The sequence below is a fragment of the Panicum virgatum genome, chromosome 7N (assembly GCF_016808335.1).
Source record: "Panicum virgatum strain AP13 chromosome 7N, P.virgatum_v5, whole genome shotgun sequence".
Classification (NCBI taxonomy): Eukaryota; Viridiplantae; Streptophyta; class Magnoliopsida; order Poales; family Poaceae; genus Panicum; species Panicum virgatum.
This window is the reverse complement of record NC_053151.1, coordinates 43,001,206-43,020,823: the sequence shown is the minus strand read 5'-3', so window position 1 is coordinate 43,020,823 and position 19,618 is coordinate 43,001,206. Positions and strand designations below refer to the sequence as shown.

General features: G+C 46.6%; 2 protein-coding genes and 1 long non-coding RNA gene across 3 annotated transcripts; 2 read left to right on the top strand and 1 right to left on the bottom strand.

The window, feature by feature from the left end:
* Window positions 1-39: 39 nt before the first annotated feature.
* On the top strand, window positions 40-2,963 carry LOC120682380 (putative pentatricopeptide repeat-containing protein At3g11460, mitochondrial). Its single transcript, XM_039964250.1, has one exon. The coding sequence runs from the start codon at window positions 112-114 to the stop codon at window positions 2,770-2,772; it is 2,661 nt and encodes an 886-aa protein (XP_039820184.1). The 5' UTR covers window positions 40-111; the 3' UTR covers window positions 2,773-2,963.
* Window positions 2,964-3,102: 139 nt separating this feature from the next.
* LOC120682381 (calcium-dependent protein kinase 13) lies at window positions 3,103-7,500 on the bottom strand. Its single transcript, XM_039964251.1, has 7 exons — window positions 6,322-7,500; window positions 5,605-5,748; window positions 5,365-5,517; window positions 5,133-5,248; window positions 4,622-4,789; window positions 3,748-3,972; window positions 3,103-3,421 (listed from the first exon to the last, which is right to left on the bottom strand). The coding sequence occupies exons 1-7, from the start codon at window positions 7,061-7,063 to the stop codon at window positions 3,299-3,301; spliced, it is 1,671 nt and encodes a 556-aa protein (XP_039820185.1). The 5' UTR covers window positions 7,064-7,500; the 3' UTR covers window positions 3,103-3,298.
* An 8,696-nt stretch (window positions 7,501-16,196) lies between these two features.
* Window positions 16,197-19,004, top strand: LOC120683897. Its single transcript, XR_005678973.1, has 3 exons — window positions 16,197-16,256; window positions 18,459-18,650; window positions 18,762-19,004. It is a non-coding gene; the product is annotated as an uncharacterized LOC120683897 (long non-coding RNA).
* The last annotated feature ends 614 nt before the right edge of the window (window positions 19,005-19,618 follow it).

Sequence of the window (19,618 nt, the reverse complement as noted above, 5' to 3'; positions counted from 1 at the left end):
GGGGTGGCGTATTTCCTTTTTTGCGCCGGTGCCCCCAAGCGACCAAAGTTGAATGGGCCGAATTGGACCAGGCGGCTTCTCTCCTCTCCTGCTGTTCTGGGGACGACGCAAATGGTGGCGACCCCATGGCCGCCACCGCCGCCTCCTCCTCCGGCAGCGGCGGCTGCCTCCTACATGGAGGTCACGCAGGCTTTTGCCGAAGCGCTGCGCTCGTGCAGTGCACGCGGCGTGCTCTCCGGAGCCCGCGCGCTGCACGGCCGCCTCGTCGCCGTGGGCCTCGCGTCCGCCGTCTTCCTCCAGAACACGCTCCTCCACGCCTACCTATCCTGCGGAGCCCTCCCCGACGCCCGACGCCTGCTGCAGACGGACATCGCAAGTCCCAACGTCATCACACACAACGTCATGCTCAATGGGTACGCCAAGCTCGGGCGCCTGAGCGATGCCGTGGAGCTGTTCGATAGAATGCCCGCCAGAGATGTGGCCTCTTGGAACACGCTCATGTCCGGATACTTTCAGAACCGGCAGCAGTTGGCTGCTCTCGAAACCTTTCAGTCCATGCACCAAAGCGGGGATTCGTCGCCAAATGCATTCACATTCAGTTGTGCCATGAAGTCTTGTGGTGCCCTTGGATGGCACGATTTGGCACTGCAGCTTCTTGGGATGGTTCAGAAGTTCGATTCCCAGTATGACAGTGAAGTAGCAACTTCCCTTGTGGACATGTTTGTGAGATGCGGAGCTGTCGATTTAGCTTCAAGTTTGTTTGTCCGCGTAGAAAACCCCACTATTTTCTGCCGGAACAGTATGCTGATGGGGTATGCCAAGACATATGGTGTTGACTGTGCTCTCGAGCTTTTTGATAGCATGCCTGAACGAGATGTTGTTTCATGGAACATGATGGTGTCAGCATTATCTCAGAGTGGTCGAGTCAGAGAAGCCCTTGATATGGTTGTAGAGATGTACAGCAAAGGCGTGCGTCTTGATTCAACAACGTACACTAGTTCTCTTACTGCATGTGCCAGGTTGTCTTCTTTGGGATGGGGTAAACAGCTACATGCTCAGGTGATTCGGAACCTACCCCGCATTGATCCATATGTTGCTAGTGCTCTTGTTGAGCTATATGCAAAAGGTGGCTGTTTCAAGGAAGCTAAGGCGGTGTTCAACTCTTTACGTGATCGTAATAGCGTGGCATGGACAGTTCTCATATCTGGATTCTTGCAGTATGGATGTTTCACTGAATCTGTTGAGTTGTTCAACCAGATGAGAGCTGAGTTGATGACACTTGATCAATTTGCACTGGCAACTCTTATAAGTGGCTGCTGCAGCAGGATGGATTTGTGCCTCGGGAGGCAGCTGCATCCACTTTGTCTGAAAAGTGGGCAGATCCAAGCTGTTGTCGTCTCCAATTCTCTTATCTCTATGTATGCAAAGTGTGGTAATCTCCAAAGTGCTGAACTTATATTCAGATTTATGAATGAAAGGGACATTGTATCATGGACAAGCATGATTACTGCATATTCTCAAGTAGGGAACATCATGAAAGCTCGCCAGTTCTTTGATGGCATGTCCACAAAAAATGTAATTACATGGAATGCTATGTTGGGTGCATATATACAACATGGAGCTGAGGAAGATGGCCTCAAGATGTATAGTGCTATGCTAAGTGAGAAGGATGTCAGACCTGACTGGGTTACCTATGTCACATTGTTCAAAGGCTGTGCAGATTTAGGTGCAAGCAAACTTGGAGATCAGATAATTGGTGGTACTGTAAAGGTTGGTCTCATCTTAGACACATCTGTTGTGAATGCAGTTATTACAATGTATTCCAAGTGCGGAAGGATATTAGAAGCTCGAAAAGTATTCGACTTCCTGAATGGGAAGGATCTTGTATCTTGGAATTCCATGATCACTGGTTATTCACAGCATGGCATGGGAAAGCAAGCCATTGAGATTTTTGACGACATGCTGAAAAGAGGTGCAAAGCCAGACTACATAAGCTATGTTGCAGTTCTGTCAGGTTGTAGCCACTCTGGACTCGTGCAGGAGGGTAAATCTTATTTTGATATGATGAAGAGGGTCCATAACATATCACCCGGATTGGAACACTTCTCATGCATGGTGGATCTACTTGGCCGCTCAGGGCACCCGACAGAAGCCAAGGATCTTATTGACAAGATGCCGATGAAACCAACCACTGAGGTTTGGGGAGCTCTTCTTAGCGCCTGCAAGATACATGGGAACAATGAGCTCGCTGAACTTGCAGCAAAACACTTGTTTGAGCTGGACTCACCCGATTCTGGGAGCTACATGCTTATGGCCAAGATCTATGCCGATGCCGGGAAATCCGATGATTCTGCGCGGGTCAGGAAGCTGATGAGGGACAAGGGGATCAAGAAGAACCCGGGCTACAGCTGGATGGAGGTTGACAACAAGGTCCACGTCTTCAAAGCAGATGATGTGAGCCATCCACAGGTGATTGCGATCAGGAACAAGCTGGATAAGCTCATGGAGAGGATTGCAGCCCTAGGGTACGTGAGGACTGAGTCCCCGCGCTCCGAGATTCACCACAGCGAGAAGCTGGCTGTGGCATTCGGGCTCATGAGCTTGCCCGACTGGATGCCGATCCACATTATGAAGAACCTGCGGATTTGCGGCGACTGCCACACAGTGATCAAGCTGATATCGTCTGTTACCGGCCGGGAGTTTGTGATTCGGGATGCCGTGCGATTCCACCACTTCAAAGGTGGTTCCTGCTCTTGCGGGGATTATTGGTGAGCGGTGACTGATGACAACTGATTCGTGCGTAGTTTTTTTTATCCTAGCATATTGGTTGAAGAGAGCGACAATAGAATATCAAAAGATTTCCTTGCCATTTCTGTTCCACAATAGAATCGTCCAGTCTAAACAGTGGATTAGATTAGTAACAAAAGTTGTCCCATGAAAAAATAAAAGTTCGTTCAAGAGTACAGGTTCGTCCAGCCTACAGTGGATTAGATAAAGGCAGACAACGTGAAAATAACAGTGCGTTCAGTACAGGTTCGTCCAATCCAAGTGGAACAACACATGAAATTGTGATATGGAATACAGCGTGGATCCAAGCATTGATGTCATCAATAAAGGACAAGAGATCATTGACATGGACATGTTATGCATTTCATGGAATCAATCACAAGAGTTGAATCGTAATTCCCAGAAAAACACATCCACACAGATAATTAACAACATTTTGAAAAATTGCAGAAGGCTTCGGAGGGCAGCAAGACAAGAAGCTAAGCCACAAGCTGTACATCGTGTTAAGTCTCTAGAATGCACCAGGTGCGTCCCTCATGCTGATATTCAGGCTGTTTCTCATTGTTCTTCGACCGACTCCCATATTGCCCTTGGTCATCATGGCAACGAACTCTCCATAGTCAATGCGGCCATCCTGCCAAAATAGAACGAGGTTAGACCAACATGTCAACGACATTAACTTTTGTAGCCCTCAAAGAAATGCCATTAACTTTGTGTATTGTTACTAACAGAACCACAAAGCATTGATTAATGAAGTATCAAATAAAATGTGTCTGTCTTTATTGGCGAGTTCAGATCCATTACAAGTTTCCATTGCATCATACTACTTGCATTGGTTGCAGGTATCCAATAGTTTTAATGAAGGTTAGTAAGAAATAAATAAGGGATGCATGCTATAGGTTCTTTGCACTCATGCATTATGGGGTTTTAGCGTGTAGAATTAATAAATATAAGACTTACATTATCCTGATCTGCTTCGTTAATGACATCATCAAGAAAAGCATCTGGCATGTTATGCTCTTTGCAAGCTTGCTGCAGTTCATCCACTGTGATGTAGCCACTACCATCTTTGTCGAAATATGAAAAGGCTGCCACGAGATGTTCCTCACGTTCCAGCTTATTGAGATGCAACGTCGCAGCAATGAATTCAATATAGTCAATTGTCCCGCTGTTGTCGATATCGGCCTAAATGGATGAAACAAAAGAAACACATAAGATTCTTTTTTTTTATGGGAACACATAAGATTATTGGTACAGTAGTCTTTTACAAAGCGTCTGGTGTAAGAAGAAGGCCAGGTGTGAAGCTCAATTTTACCAGCCTTTAAATTAAATATGTGTAGTTGCTAGACCACTCAAGTAAAAAAAAAAGGAACTTTTGCGCATACACATCATGTAGCACTTGAGCAGAGGTAAGACATTAATGGTTGCTGCTTTCAGATGAGGAAATATTACTTATACTCTGTGCTCAGTGGAATATCTGAAATTTACAGAAGCTTTATTTGCAATGTCACAGACAAAAGGAAGAAATGAAAAGGCAAGATGTTGCTATGGCAATGCATCCTAATCACAAATATGTAATAAAAATGGCCATACATAAGTTGAAACTGCAACAAATAATGGATTGACTTTTTAAGTAGCCAAGAACTAGATTCTTGATGAAGTCGCATATAGTATTATGAGCTGGCAGGAGGCAGCTTATGTTGTCAAGTCCAAGTCAACTAACAGCTTATCTAAGACAAAACCAAAAGGCATTCTTGGAGGATGTTTCATCTTATGGCAACATTAGATTCCAGGACCCAAGTCGTTATAGCCAAAAATACACATAAGAACTTACTGCATCCATAAGATCACGAATCTCAGTATCCTTTAGTGTGGAGCCATATTTTCTCAATCCTTCTTTTAGCTCATCATATGTAATTGCACCGCTGTTATCAGTGTCCATGGTCTGGAACATTTCCTTCAACCCAGCAATTTCCTCCTCTGAGAGGCTCTCAGCTATAACCTATTAGAATAAACATATATAGTCAATTAATGTAGCATTGCAGAAGCAAGCAATCTAAAATACAACATAACTCTCTGCGAGATGCCTACGGTAAAAAACAACCAACGTGTTAACTCTCCTCATTAATATACTAGGTACTAATATGGATCCGATCATATAAGTAATATGGTGGTTTAGGTGGCCTCTCGATAAAGATGACCTAAAAGTCAGACTGTCAGCAATAATGATAACTTCAAAACCATAGGATCAACCAAAGGAATATCAGTTGAACAATTGCAATACTATTTTCTGAATGCAAGTACCAAATTCATACGAAAATCATGCCTAAAAGAATTGCACTTACTCGTAAAGCCATTTTCTTCAACTTATTCATTGCAGAGAATTGTTTGATGCGAGATAAGACAGCTGGATCAAGTGGACGATCAGGAGCTACTCCATGATCACGAATCCATGGATGACCTGTGCACGAGTTCAAGTGTTACCTTTTTATCCAACAATTGCAAATACATGAATGGATGTGTTACGGTATCGGATAATTAACAAATCAACAGTATAAAGTGATCTAAGAAACTAACATAGAACTTCATGTGCTGTTAAGCGTTCCGCAGGGCGAGGATTCAGCATTCTCCTTATAAGATCTTTTGCGCTATCAGAAATCACAGGCCAGGGGTCAGAATCAAAATCGATGACACTTTTCAATACAGCATCAAATATCCCTTGCTGTGTTTCTGCATTGTGTACATTGAAAAAAAAAGTTAGCCTGCGGTCAACAGGGATAATAACATTAACTGAAGGCAGAAATATCAAGTATGTACCTGCCCAAAAAGGGGGTACACCACTTAGCAGAATGTAGAGAATGACACCGGCTGTCCATACATCAGCTGCTGGTCCATAACTTTTGCACAAAACTTCTGGAGCAACATAATATGGGCTACCAACGACATCAGTAAAAACTTGACCTGAAAGAATAAAAAAGAAAAGGGAAAAGTGTCAAGGGTCCAGAAAATTCAAAGTTCTTCTCATCAGATCACTATTAGAACAAAATGTTAACAACACGAGCTTCGATAAGATCAAATCATCCAACTCCCCCAGCTACCAATGCTCGTTGCTGAACTTGCATTTTGGATACTTAACCCATTAATTTGTGTTGCCACAATTTATCTTGAATGACAAGTAGCTAGCTGCATTTATTTCTTGCCAGTCTAAAGTTCTAACCATCGACTCAAACTGAGAACCTTAGCTAATGTCATTACATAACAATCAATACAGACAAGTACATTTGAACCCTTTCTGTTTCAGTTGCGTGATGACTCCACAAAAGCTGCTGTGGCAAAATTTCACCTGCAATCACCCATTTCAGGTCCTACGAGCATGACTGCATGAGTAAAGCAGAGCTAACGCAGAGCACAACTATAGGAGCTTCAGTTTCAGTGTTTCACTGTTGCCAATTAGTAACACATCCGGTGCGCAGATTTCAATAGAATGACAGAAACAGCAAGTCATAATGTAAAGAAGTTTGCGATTCAGCTCACCGGGCTTAAAGAAGACAGAGAGCCCGAAATCGATGGCCTTGAGCGAGAGGTCATCGTCCTTGTTGGCAAGCAGGAAGTTCTCGGGCTTGAGGTCCCGGTGCATGACCCCGAGCGAGTGGCAGGCCTCGACGACCCCGACGATGATCCTGGTGAGCTCGGCGGCCTTGCGCTCGCTGTAGTGCCCGCGCTGTATGATCCGGTCGAAGAGCTCGCCTCCGGCGCAGAGCTCCATGACGATGTGCACGTAGAGCTGGTCCTCGTAGGCGCCCTTGATGGCGACGACGTTCTTGTGGCCGGAGAGGTGGTGCATGATCTGGATCTCGCGGCGCACGTCCTCGATGTCCTCCCTGGTGATGAGCTTGCGCTTGGAGATGGACTTGCAGGCGTAGTCGACCCCCGTGGCGAGCTCGGTGCAGAGGTAGGTGGTGCCGAACTGCCCCTGCCCGAGCTTCCGGCCCAGCGCGTAGAGGTCGCGGAGGTTGGGCGTGGGGTGGCCGAGCACGGAGCCGACGTCCGGCGGCGCGCCCGCCCCGCCGCGCCTCATCCCGGCGGCGGGCGGCGCCGACGCGTGGCCCGCGTGGGCGTCCGTGGTGGCGGGCGGCGTGGGCGCGCGGGAGGCGGGCTTCTTCGGCGAGTCGTCGGCGGCTGCGGCGCTGTACTCGGAGTCCTGGCGCTGCGACGCGGCGCGCTTGAAGCTGGGCAGGTGCTTGGATCTAAGGGCGCCGCCGCATGCGTTGCCCATCAAACGACCGGGGGGAGCCGCCGCCCCTGGCGCATCAAGCTCCCGGCGGCCGCCCGCTCACGGAGACGGAACGGAATCTCTTATCTGGGTGTTCTGGTTGTGGGTCAGGGAATGGGGGCGAGCGGGAGGAGAGGAACCGGGGCTTGGGGGGCTCTGGATTTAACGGCGAGGACCGGGACTAGTAGGAGGCAGCTGCTGTCGCAGCTGGCGCTGCTTCATGGCGGCTTCTCCCTGGTCTTCTGCCGCTCGGGTCACGTTTCGGGGAAAGCGAGCGCAGCGCACGCAACCGCTCCTGCCGTGCGCTCGCTCGTTCGTCGGGACTCTGGATTGGTCCCGTCCCCGGGCTGGGATTGGGCGCTGGGTGGCTGGCGGCCAGACGGCCAGTGCGTGCGAGTGCGACGACGACCACGGCCGCGCAAGCAAGCGAGCGAGCGGGGGGAGTCGCCGCTGGGTCGATGCGTCCGGGTCCGGCTGGTGCGCGCTTAATTAATCGCGGCGCGGCTTTGGATTTTTGCGGGTGGGGAGGTGGGGGAAGGTGAGGCGCGGGTGAGACGAAGGTCGGCAGCGGCCTTCCTCCGTCGTCGTCCGTCCCGCCTCGGTTTCGGCAACGAAGCGGACAGGTTGTAACAATTCGATTTTCGAATTCCGAACAAAGTTACAAATTCACAAAGGTTTGAATAAATTCTATCCAAATTTAAAGCTTACACGTGGGACCCGCCTGTCACTCCCCGCTCTCTCCTTCCTGTGCTCAACAGAGCTCGGTATGGGGGAGGAGTCCTCCCGAAGCTCCTCCACCCCGTGCGCTGGCCGTCGGAGAACCTTGCCGCGTCGCCCGGCCGCCAGCGACGTCGCCAAGTCGTACACGCCCTCTTCCCGAGCTCGCCATCTGCCCTTCCTTCTTCCTCTCTCGCGCTCACACTCTTCTTCCTCTGCTCACCACGATTGAGCTCGAGCAGCTCGTTGTTTCGGCCCCAAATCGCGAGTTTCCTTCACGAGCTTCCAATCCACCGCAATCATGGGTTAATCACCTAGCTAGCTACCCCTACAACTCCTCCAATCCCAGCCTCGACACCCACTTCGCCGGGAATCGGAGATTCCCCGGCCGCCAGCCATTAGAGCCGCCCGAGCTCCACCTCAACTTCGAACTCCCACCTCTGGTCCCCGTTTTCTTCGCCCAGTAGCTCGAATCGACTCTAGGTGAGGCACTGATGCTCGTGCTCTCCGTGTTCCCTCGCGTTCACGAGGTTTCCACGCTCGTTCCACGCCATGCCACCGCCGACCGAGCCAGCCACCCCGCCGCTTGGGGGCGCGCGCACGGGCCCCACCGGGCCGCTGCTGCCGCGCCGCCGTGCAGACCGCCGTCGTGGGGCCCCCTGCCTTGCGCCCGCGCGCCGCCGCACGCCACGGCGTGTGCGTGGCCGGGCTGGGCAGGCCGCCCCTCCCACTGACCAGTGGGGCCCGCTGGTCAGGGGAGGAAATTAGGGAGGGGGATTTTTTTTCTGATTTTGTTGTTAATTCCGGCTGTAGTTTGAGAAATTTGTACAAAATCAATGAAAAATGCGAAAATTATGAAATAAATTTTGTTAGGTTTGTTAGTTCCAGATCTACAAAGTAAAAATATCCATGATGGTGAAATTTCATGTTTGCCCCTGTTAAAAATTAGATTGCTCTTAGTCTTGTTTAATTAATATTTATAGATATGTTAATCTAAAAATTGTGAAATTTTTGCAGTAGCTCACATTAAGCATGAGTGATCCACTGTAAAATTTTCATATTCATAGGACCTAGTTTAGTATATGAATATAAAATGTATCCAAACTAAAATATGTGAATAGGAATAATAATACTTTTACATGTAAAATTTTATATAAATTATGAGAGACAAGTAATAATGTCTTTGCTAGTCATGTTTTGTTTTATAGTAAATCATGCTCTAATTGATAATTTGGCCCTCTAATTGTTCCTAGCACCTAGGGTTTAAGTTAAATATCACCGTATCGGCGTCATTCTATGTAAATTTTTTAATTTGTTTAATGTTTCTTTTATGATTATTAAGTCGTGCTTGTATTTACTCATTATTTCACGTACATACATATAGAAACCGCGACGGAGGAAATAGTGTACGATGTGATCGTGGAACCACAGGAGCAGCCGGAGCAAGCCCAGCAGGAGAATCAGGAGAACGCAGCCCAAGGTCCGGTTGATCCTAGTGTAGAGCAGCAGCTCGAAGGCAAGCCCCGGAGCATAACCTATTATTTTAACTTATGAAATGTTATATATTTACTTGATTATGCATTAAGTTTCCGGGCGTTGAATGAAACCCTAGTTGCATGATCCCTAGGTTCCATTGGTCGAAATACTAGTATGTGTAGGTCGATAGCCTTGTCATGCTAAAAATTGGAATCAGTAGAAGTCGAGTAATTTCCTATTACTCGTGAGATATAGGATGTCTCTATGATTTGATTATATGGAATATTGGAGTATGAAAGAAAGGAAAGGAATTGGAGACCGAGCGGGAACTGTTTAGCGCCGTCTGTGTCGGTTAAGGACCGTCTGTTGTCTGGCCCTGTTGATCGAGTTTGAATTGTACTAACCGCATACTGGGAGTAGGAGGTAGTCGAAACCGGTAAACCTAGTACTGCCTTGTTTCGAAAGTACAGAATTTCTACCCACCCCTTAGGGCAGTCGAGTTGCCGCGGAGAATTGGGATGCATGTGTTTACTTTTGGTGATCTCTCGTATGGCTCGGTTGACTGCTATATGTAGGTGGGGCGGTTCTGTAGTTCGAGGCGGGGAGGGGAATGGTTGGTTCGTATTGTCCGACGGGGTAAATACGTGCCGTGTTGGTTAGGTCCACCTTGCAAGGTTAAATCGGATCGATTCACCGTCAGTTGCTCTCGGATATGAGCACCTTGATCGCAGCACCACATCATAGTAATGAGATGGAATATTAATGTATATGTTGAAGGAAATGTTGAGATTACTAATTGATCTTCTATTATGTTTGTTTTAGAAAGGGTTCTGCAAATGCCTAGAGGATATTAATTTATATAGAATATGAGCTAAAATATTGAAAGTAAGGATCCACCCTTAGACGCTTTTCTGCAAATAATCCACAGCCAGAAAGCCTTGCATGTCTAGATAATGAGCTATGTATACCCATAGTCGGGTAAGTCTTGCTGAGTATTAGAATACTCAGGGTTGTTGCAACGTTCGTTTCAGGTCCTACAGATGTAGATTTCTGTCCTTGCTGCGCCAAGTTCATCCGTCGTGACGCGGATGGCTGGGAAATTGCCGGATCAGATGCTTAGTTCTTGCTAGTTACCGAATCACACACCCGTGGGCTGAGTGTGTGATTCGACACTGCGCTTTATGTATTATAGATGTCAGGTTTCCTATAACGGACCTTGTTTTAAACTGCAGTTGCACTTGTATATTATTTATGTAATTAAACCAGGTTTGTAAAACCTAATGTACTCTACTCTGTATTGTAGTTGTATTTATATGTACTCGGCATGTTTGTACTGCATGTGCTCGCCTTCGTGTGAGACTACTGGTGTTTGTTTCGATCGGAACGTCGGTTGAGAAAGGGCTGTCAAATTAAACCGTTAAGTTAATGCGCCTGATGTATTCAGATGATGACTATTATGCTTAATTTGAGTTTTAATTTGGCGTTTTTGTCCCACAGGTACACTGAACTGACCTCTCCCGTCACCCCCGGGCTCGCCGCCGAGAGCGACCCGGCCGGGTGGTGTGGTGGTGGTGGCTCCGGCGGGCGCGCGGCCGGCGAGAGGGGAAGGCAGCCGTTCGCGATCCCGCGCGAGCCCCGGGAACAAAAGCGCCCAACAGCCGCCGTCGTGGCGTTCTTGTCTCCGCGGATGGGCGAACGTGCGCGGCGGCGAGAAACAAATAAAAAAGGTTAGGCGAGCCCTGGCTGCGCCGTCGCCTGGGCCCGGGTGTCTAATCCCTCCTCCTCTCGCTGGCAGCTGGGACCCAGGCCAAGTTGGAATCAAGATGAGACCAGCTAGATATACTGCGAGGATAAGCAGATAAAGTGACCGTGGGGGAAAGCAACCTCCCGCTGATCATAGTGAACTAGACCGAGGAAGGAGGGAATTCCTTCCACGAGGAAGAGATGTTTCGCGTGCACGGATCTGGAGCGTCTGACCTCGTCCCCCAGGGCGGAGGAACCTTCTCTGGGAGTTCGTCATCCGCTGCGGCTGCATCACCGGAGCTGCGCGTGTGCAATCACTTGATCCGAAGAAAATCTGTCGAAATGTACGGTCCACCCACCAGAAAAGGTCATTGTGCTGACCTGACTTGTAGCGTGGAGTCGTTGACTGCCTGCCTGCGGTTTCTCATTGCATAGGTTGGAATACGGTTCCGTGACTGCTATTTCTAGCCTTTCTTAGCCCTCCCACTCGCGCTCCAAGAGTGTCCAAAAAACACTCCCAAAAATAAGTTTTGGATAAAAAGCTAAAAACCAACGCTCCAACAGTGGTCCAATCTCCTGCCCAATTTTTTGGCTCGCCCAAAACAAGCGCTCTGCAGAGTCAGATATCCACCAACGCTCGTCACTCCCAATCCCGAAATTTACTGCCAATGCCTGCCATTTCTCCCTTCCCGCGCGTTTTCCCTCCCAGACGTGCCATTTTTCTGCAGCGGCACTTCATCATCCTGCCAATCTCTATAGCTGCCGCCTCCCTCCATCGCACCTTCCAGGACATGCTGGACTAGCAGCGCGGCAACGCCGTCTCCCATTTGTCCATCCCGCCCCTCTGTCTAGATGACAGGATCTCCGGCATCGACGAAGCAGCCTCCCGTCCATCCGGCGCCGGATCCATTCTATCCACAGCAGCTGCTCCCCTCCAACCAGTAACCCTCCCACTAGATTGCCTCCCCCGACGGCTCCAGGTAAAAATGAGCCGGAGCTCACATCCATAGGATCACGAGCTAGGGTTGAGGTGTGACCTGCTTGGTCAAGGACTCAAGGTATGAGGCGATGGAGTAAAATACCAACGTGAAAGATACGGTCAGAGGAAAAAACGGCGAGAGCAGGCAATTTTGTTAAATCTTCCGTGAGATAAATAAAAAAACTGGGCCCACCTCAAGATGATGTGTCACCGTTTAAATTAGTTTTGGGATAGTACTTTTGAGAACTGTTGGGAGAGGTACTTTTTTTTACTCCCAATAATTTTTGGCAAGGTCCTATAACTAGAATTTTTGGACTCTATATTTTGGGCACTCTTGGAGATGCTCTAATAGATAATCACTGACGCCAAACGCCAAAAAAAATGCATTTTAATCTGCTGCCAGGTGCTAATTGATGGGTATTCCTCCGTCCAAGTGCTTATTGATTGATAGCTCTCATTAATGGCTTTTAGCCCACTTTGTCTTTTTGAAAAACTGCCCAAGAAGAAAAATTACAACGTGAATACATGCTTCATTTGCACCACCACACGTTCCACAAGTTATCTCTCTCCCTCTACCTATCTTATCTGCTCCCTTCGTCCCATAATATAGCTATATTAAGATTCTTTTTTAAAAAGTCAAACATTTTTACTTTGACCAACACTATCTCTAAAAATAAATTATTTCAAATTGAAAAAGTTACATGTTATAGTAGTTGGTTTCACAATAGGTCTGCTAATATAATTTTTTATATTATTAGCCTCTATGATTATTTTGTTATTTGTAGTCAAAATTATAAGTTACAATTTTTGCAATATACAAGTGAGGCATATATTATTAATAAATAAGGGTGCAACAAGAGATGAACCGAGACATGATTGGACATTACTACTTCAAGAACAGTATCACTCTGATCCTTGAGGAGGTGTTTGTGCACAGAAGTCGGACCTCAGCTTAACCTAAGGCTTAGAACTAGTGTGGCTTCCTCGCTAGGTGAGACCTTGTTGCAATCATGCAATATCTCCATACAGTTGATGTATGACACACTAAATTGCACGGTATGGCAGTTTCCATCTTCATCCTTATTCGTCATTTAACGCTTGTCGGAGAGAAGTGGCAGTGGGGGCATTTGTCCCCTCGTATCAATTTTCCGAGGTGGCCTTTTTTATATAAGGGCTGTGTGTTTAGTTCCAAAATTTCTCTCTCCAAATTTTACTATTCACTTATCACATCAAATCTTTTGTCTCATGCATGTAGCATTAAATGTAGGTAAATAAAAAACTAATTGCATAATTTTGATGTACACGACGAGACAAATCTTTTCAGCCTCGTTAGGTTATAGTAGGACAACAATTACCACAAACAAGCGAAAAATGCTACAGTGTGCTACAGTGTCCGATGTGACTCTTTTTACCGCCATTTTACGGATCTAAACACAGCCAAGGGATGATTTGACATGTAGCACATGCCAAATAAAATAACATAGAACCATGATTTGCCAACAAATCCTTTAACACCTTGTGGTTGCACGATATTCACCTCTGTTTCCTAGGCGACCTTTTCCTTTTCCTGGTTTCCTTTCGGCGGTGCTCTAGGTAACTTTTAATGTTTCCATGATCACCCAGGAAAGCTAGGCCATGGCTGACGCTGCAAATTTTGGACACCCCAAAGTGGTGGAAACTTTTCCGCGCCCCGGCACCGCACTGGACGACATTTTACGACAAGGACTGGTTCCTGCAAAATCCTGCAGCTCGTGCACTGGCCCCTGCCAGATCCGAATCCGAGCATGTCTTGCCGCCTCGGCACTGAGACTATCCGCAGTGGGGAATGATACCCCTTTGTGCAGTAGACGGTACCGTAAAAATGCGCTGCAGTGATGTGCGCTATAGGCTACCGTAAAAAAGCGGAAGTGTTGCGTAGCGCCAAATCAATCGTGCTCCAGATTCCAGAATACGCTACGTGAGGGAAAGCACGTGTGGTAGAGAATCTGGATGACTAGGCAAAAATATTTTTTTAGAAGATGAGTGCGGATAGACTGACGGACTGAAGGCGATCGGCTCCGGCACATGCGCGCAACCGCTCAACTGACGGCAAGTGGCGCGCCAATGGGCAACGGCAATCAGATCATCTCTGCGGAGGAGTGGAGCCAACGTTGGCGCGCCCGATGATGGTCTGGCTCTGTCAGGGGTGCGTTGCGACCGATCTGTCCGTATCCGGGACCCCCCTGTGCCTGTGCGTGCCGCCGCGATCGTGGTCGGCGCCGACCGCCGAGCACATGGATTAACTAACCAACCAACGGTTAGGAGGTCTCCGCAGAAAGCGATGGGTGGCAGTTTGCGAAACCGTGCTCAGTTTGCCGGTTCCATCTGCCCTCAAGCACGCCGGTGAGGGGAGCGAGCTAGCTGACCTACGTGGCGTGCCGGCCGGCCGGCCTCAAGTTGCGAAACGTCTTGCTGCCCGGTGGGTGGGTAGCAGGGTCACTCAACATGGCCCCCGTGCGGTTGCACGCTCGCTCGATCGCATCGCACCTCATGTGGCCGCGGGCACGGTGCAGAGGAGCAGGGGTAGCATCAGGGGGATGGAGGACGGACGCGAACAAAAATTGCAGTCACGCTCACCACACCACCCACGGCGAGTGACGAGTCGCTGTCGCAGCCAGCGAGCCACCACGCGTGCTCCAGCGGCCGCGGCGGCGTTGGTGAACTGACACGCTGGACGGATGGAACTGGAAAGATATTACTTTCGTACATGAGCTCGTTGCTTCGGACCATTCGTAGGAAAGGAACCCTCTCTCCGATCTGAACACGGCTGCTGCACGAGGTTAAAGACGGTGACACTAAAGTAGGAGTTGGAGTACCATGGGTGTGATTGGTTACTTGGTCTATCTCAAGCCTAGATAAAAAAATATGCAAGGTCAGCATAAGTCAGGTTTAGACAATGCATATACGTGTTGTTTGGTTGGGTGGACATCACTTAGACTGGTTAAGGTTATACATGATTGGTTGCCTGGCTTGGCTGGCTAAGATTACCTCTTTTTTGTTTTGGTGAGTTGAACTATCATCACCGCTCCGGCTTCTTCTCCACTCAGCTAGCAACGACTCTCCCTCCGTTGCTTCATGTCGCGGCAGCTCAACTACCTCTCCCTTGAGTCTGATTGTAGGTACAATCAAAGTACCAGCCATCTAGCACCCAATTTCTCCATTCAAGTAGCAATGGGGAGCATAAAAATCATCTACCGTCGAATAAGCAAGAAGCAACAGGAAAAAGAAAACGATAAGAATGATTACCCATCCCTGCCCCCATTGATTCTGATATGCTAATTTGATCTGACACCATTTCTCTCTACTGCTATGCTTATTTGGTGGAGAAAAAAAAGGTAAAGACTCCATTACAACCGGCCATATATTTGTCCACTTACACGGCCGCTCCACCCTCCATCCGCGTTGTACCCACGTGCAATTGATCGGGCGGTCCCACATTTTTAGAAGTCTGGTGATAGAGTGGTTGAGAAATTTTATTCCAAGCACCGGTTCATTTCGTTCCTGCCGTCTCTCTCTAGGGTTAATCTCTCTCCTCTTTCATCGCATACATCGGCCAGCGATTCGCCTCCATCCGCTCGCATCTCCTACATCGGCGCCATCCTCTGGATCCTGCGTGCATCTGCAGCAGTTCAGGAGCTCAGTTAAGTTATTCCCCCCTGCCTTGCACGCCCGAGCAAAATCTCCATGTTCGTCGTTTTGATGTGTGGCTTTTCCCCATTTTGATTTGGTGGAGATCCAACAAAGCAAAGCATCTGGAATCCGTGAGTTAATCAGGGGAAGGGAGAGGGGGGAACAGGTGAGTGCATTCACCTACGCACCCACCACGCTCACAGATCTCCTCCCCTATTTATCATTTTGATGTGTGACTTTTTCTCGTTTTCGATTTGTTGGAGATTATGGGCGCAATCACCTGGAACTCAGCGACATACTCAGGAGGAGAGGGGGTGGGGGAGGGGGGAGAACAGGTTAGTGCATGTCCTTCCGCACACCATAAATTGTCACACACATGATTTTTTTTGTTGAGTTTGACTCTAGGTCAGCCGCGCTCATCTCCAGGTGATTTTTGGTCTGTCTATCGATGGAGCAAAATCACAGGCTCACATCAGGCGAGCAATCTGTTACTGTTCTTTTGGTTTCAAATCTAGTCACCCAGAATTATTCTGATTCTATTTCGTTTTTTGACAGATTTTAAGCTGGGCAACCTGAAGTTGAGAGAGTAGATTTTCTGAACGGAGAAGAAAGGTGAGTCAAGCATATCCATCATTTTTAATGTAGATTGTGCTTTGCCTGACTGTTGCAAGCAGGGGATAGCCCTGCTTTCTATGATGTTTTGTAGTTTATTGACCGGTAGGATTAGCCTTTCGGAGGTGTATCTAATGACATATTCTAGATCTGTGCTACCAGTTTACTGATGGTAGTTTACTATTATTAGTTTTACACATAGCTTGAATAAACTTGGCTAATATTAGTTTGTACTTACTATAGTTCTATGCTAGTTCGGAATTAGTGGGTAGTAGGATTGTTTTCAAGCTGTGATGGGGAAGGGGTACATTCTCTATGCAGTATTTTTTTCATCTTCTGCAAACCTATAGAATATTATATAACAAAGTAACAAACATCTCATCGTCAAGCACAAATCTATTGTATGCTGAAAGGGAGGTAGATAGGTAAGAGAAAACATTGAACAATCCACTCCTTGCGTGTAGCTGCCCAATAGTCAAGCAATAAGCATTCATGTTTGTACGACTCCTCCTTACTCTTACTCTTTTAATTTGGTAACATTTTTAATTGTGAGTGAAAATTATAGAATTATATTTTTTTGTTGTTTCATTCTCATTTTCTGTAAACCAGCATGATGGCTTGACTAAGCAAGTGCAAAACTACATATTGGATGCATGCGTCCCATAAACTTTTCTACTAGCATTATTAGAAGCATGTGAATAAAATTTAGCTGGCATTTAATTACTATTAAGATAGCATTTTGAATGTTCAATTCAAGCAATTTTTGCATCAATGATTTGCCAGTGATTGAATGGTCCATCAATAATTTCCTGCAACTAATTGTCCATTCCTTCTTAGTTTGTGTTATTAGTTAGGCAAAGTACTTACACTTAGGCAATATATTGTACTTAGATAGGTAAAGTATGATCATTAGTTTGGCAAAGTACTGTTATTAGATAAGCAAAGTTTTATATTTAGTTATGCAAAGTTTTATTATTGGTTTGGCAAAGTTCTGTTATTAGAAAGGCACTTCCATCTTGATACCATTCTGTTCGTTTGGAATCGCCTGCATTAGCCGTAGTGTCTCCTCTCCATTTCATGCCAAAGCACTCTCCGTACTATTTTGTTATGTCACGTGTACTCTCTACTTTTTTTCATCCCTCCTTAACTTTGCCCAACTCCTAATAGTACACTTATTCTGGGACAGAGGGAGTAGGTAATATACTACCATCAGCACTGATATTTAACACATAACCTAGTTCTTTTAGCCTGATCTGACCACACAAGAGTAAATGCTATGTGTGCAGTCATCATTTGCTAAAAATTCCACATAGGAGTAAAACTCAACTTACCAAAATCGTTAGATTCATGAATGGTTGTGCTGAATAAACTACACTACCTTTGTTGTTGATCCTGAAAAATTCCAAATAAGCAAGTGTGGACACAAAACAAGATAAAGAAACTTAGTATCATTTGCTAATATATCATTTCTAGCATTTAAGTTGAAGCCAAGCAGCTTAGTGATTATTCAAAACCAATTTAGAAATATAATATAGGCAATGATATTATATTTATTAGGAAAAATGATATTGTATTTATTAGGCAATATCATAATTTATTGACTAAACATTCAGTTTACTGGAAGGTTGCCTATGCTAAATCAACAAGCATATTGTTCATTTTGCCGTCTAGCATTGTTTTGAATGGAAAATATCATCTTTAAAGATATGTAAATATTTGTGAAAACGCTAACTCTACAAAGTACAGCTAAACCTAATCATAGCAGTTCTGTTTGTGTGTTTTTGATCTTAGCGAAATTGTTTTGGTGCGGGTAACAAGCCCACCGTTTTGCTACGTCTTTGTCTTAGAGCTATGCTGGTGTAATTCACTTAATTTTCCAAAATAATATAGTTTAGTAGGTAATAATGTGGTTCTGATTATACAATTTTACCGTTATAACTAGGCAAAACAATGTAGTTTGTTAGGCAAAATTACGGTTCCCGCAATAATATGGGAGGGAATTAGGAAATATTATGGTTCTGGATTATACAAATCAATATACTTCATTAGGTAACAAACTATCTGGAATGGACATCTGAAATGCTTAATTGGTATCATTAAAATGCATACTAGATATTAATCTAAATGCTTACGGCACCGGGACCTTTTCTTGCATGCTATATTCTAACTGATTTGGTTCTGTTTTTCCTTATTGTATGGCAGGTCATGAAAGGAGATAATCAGTTATGCAACTATGAAGATAACGTGCATTTGTGCTAATATGCCTAGTAGATCTCTATTTTGCTTGTGATGCAATTTTGGATTTAAGGGGGGCGGCAAATGCATGCACACAACATCAAATTGCTAGGTTCACAATCAATTATCGCAGCTCACAGAGAGATATGCAAGCTTCAGGTAATTATTTTGTTTGCCGAGTCTGAAACTCTGACAGACTAATGGCTACCCTACTTCTGAGGTGTATGAATTGTACCTATTATGAGGTGTATGATCATATCAATCTTGCAGGTTCTACGCTGTCGAAGTGCTTCTTGCTTGCTGAAGTACCCGCACATGCTTGGAATGGTCTGCAGAGACTTGAAGCTGGAGAACATCCTCGTTTAGGAAACTTATGACATGTGACCAAGCAATTTGTTCATCTTCCGTTAGCATTTTATTTTATCTAGCTTTGGCATTTAGTCAGAGAATTGAATGATATTTGTGTAGTTTTTGAGCAGCGTAATGGAATTCATAATACTGCTTTTCTGGTCATGGTTCATCCCGTGATAGATGTCATATTTTTTTCCAAAAAAAAGAAAGTGAATAAATACCGGCCGGCGGTAGGTTAGCCGAGTAAAAAAAAAACCAGGGGAAGAGGATTTCTTCCCTGACCGTGCTTGCTGAGCTCCGCGAGGTCAACCTTTCAGGAAGAAGAATGCGTGCGCCGCCCGCGGAGCCGACGCCAACCTTGCTGACCGCCGAATCGAGGTCAAGCGCAGCCGAATCGAACTCCAACACAACCAAATTGATTTTCACGGCACAGATTTGAGCTTCAGGACAGCCGAATCAACCTCCAGCAGGCTTGGTGGAGGTGCCATGGTGGTGGTGGTCGAGGCAGTGCCTGATGCGGCCGAGGCAGTTCCGGTGAGGGAGATGAGCATTGGTTTGGCCTTAAACACGGCGCTGCGAAGGAGCTTGAGAAGGCGGTGAGGAGTGCTGGAGGTAGGCGGCGAGGTCGTCGGTGGGCCTGGAGGCCTCGACGGCCACGGCTACGGCGAGCGTGGCGGCAAGCTGCGGGGGCGGCGCGTCGATCCGCCGGCCGCGGTGCGAAGTCCTCTGCCGCGCGTCCTCGACGTGCCCCCTCGCCGGGTCCTCCCTCCCGCGGC

What these genes read in the sequence shown, in the direction of transcription:
- LOC120682380 (XM_039964250.1), top strand. Translation starts at nt 112, where the DNA reads ATGGTGGCGACCCCATGGCCGCCACCGCCGCCTCCTCCTCCGGCAGCG.
- LOC120682381 (XM_039964251.1), bottom strand. Translation starts at nt 7,063, where the DNA reads ATGGGCAACGCATGCGGCGGCGCCCTTAGATCCAAGCACCTGCCCAGC. An exon ending in TGAAGAAAATGGCTTTACGA is followed by an intron (nt 4,790 to 5,132) that starts GTAAGTGCAATT and finishes TTATTCTAATAG; the next exon opens with GTTATAGCTGAGAGCCTCTC. An exon ending in TTCGTGATCTTATGGATGCA is followed by an intron (nt 3,973 to 4,621) that starts GTAAGTTCTTAT and finishes TCATCCATTTAG; the next exon opens with GCCGATATCGACAACAGCGG.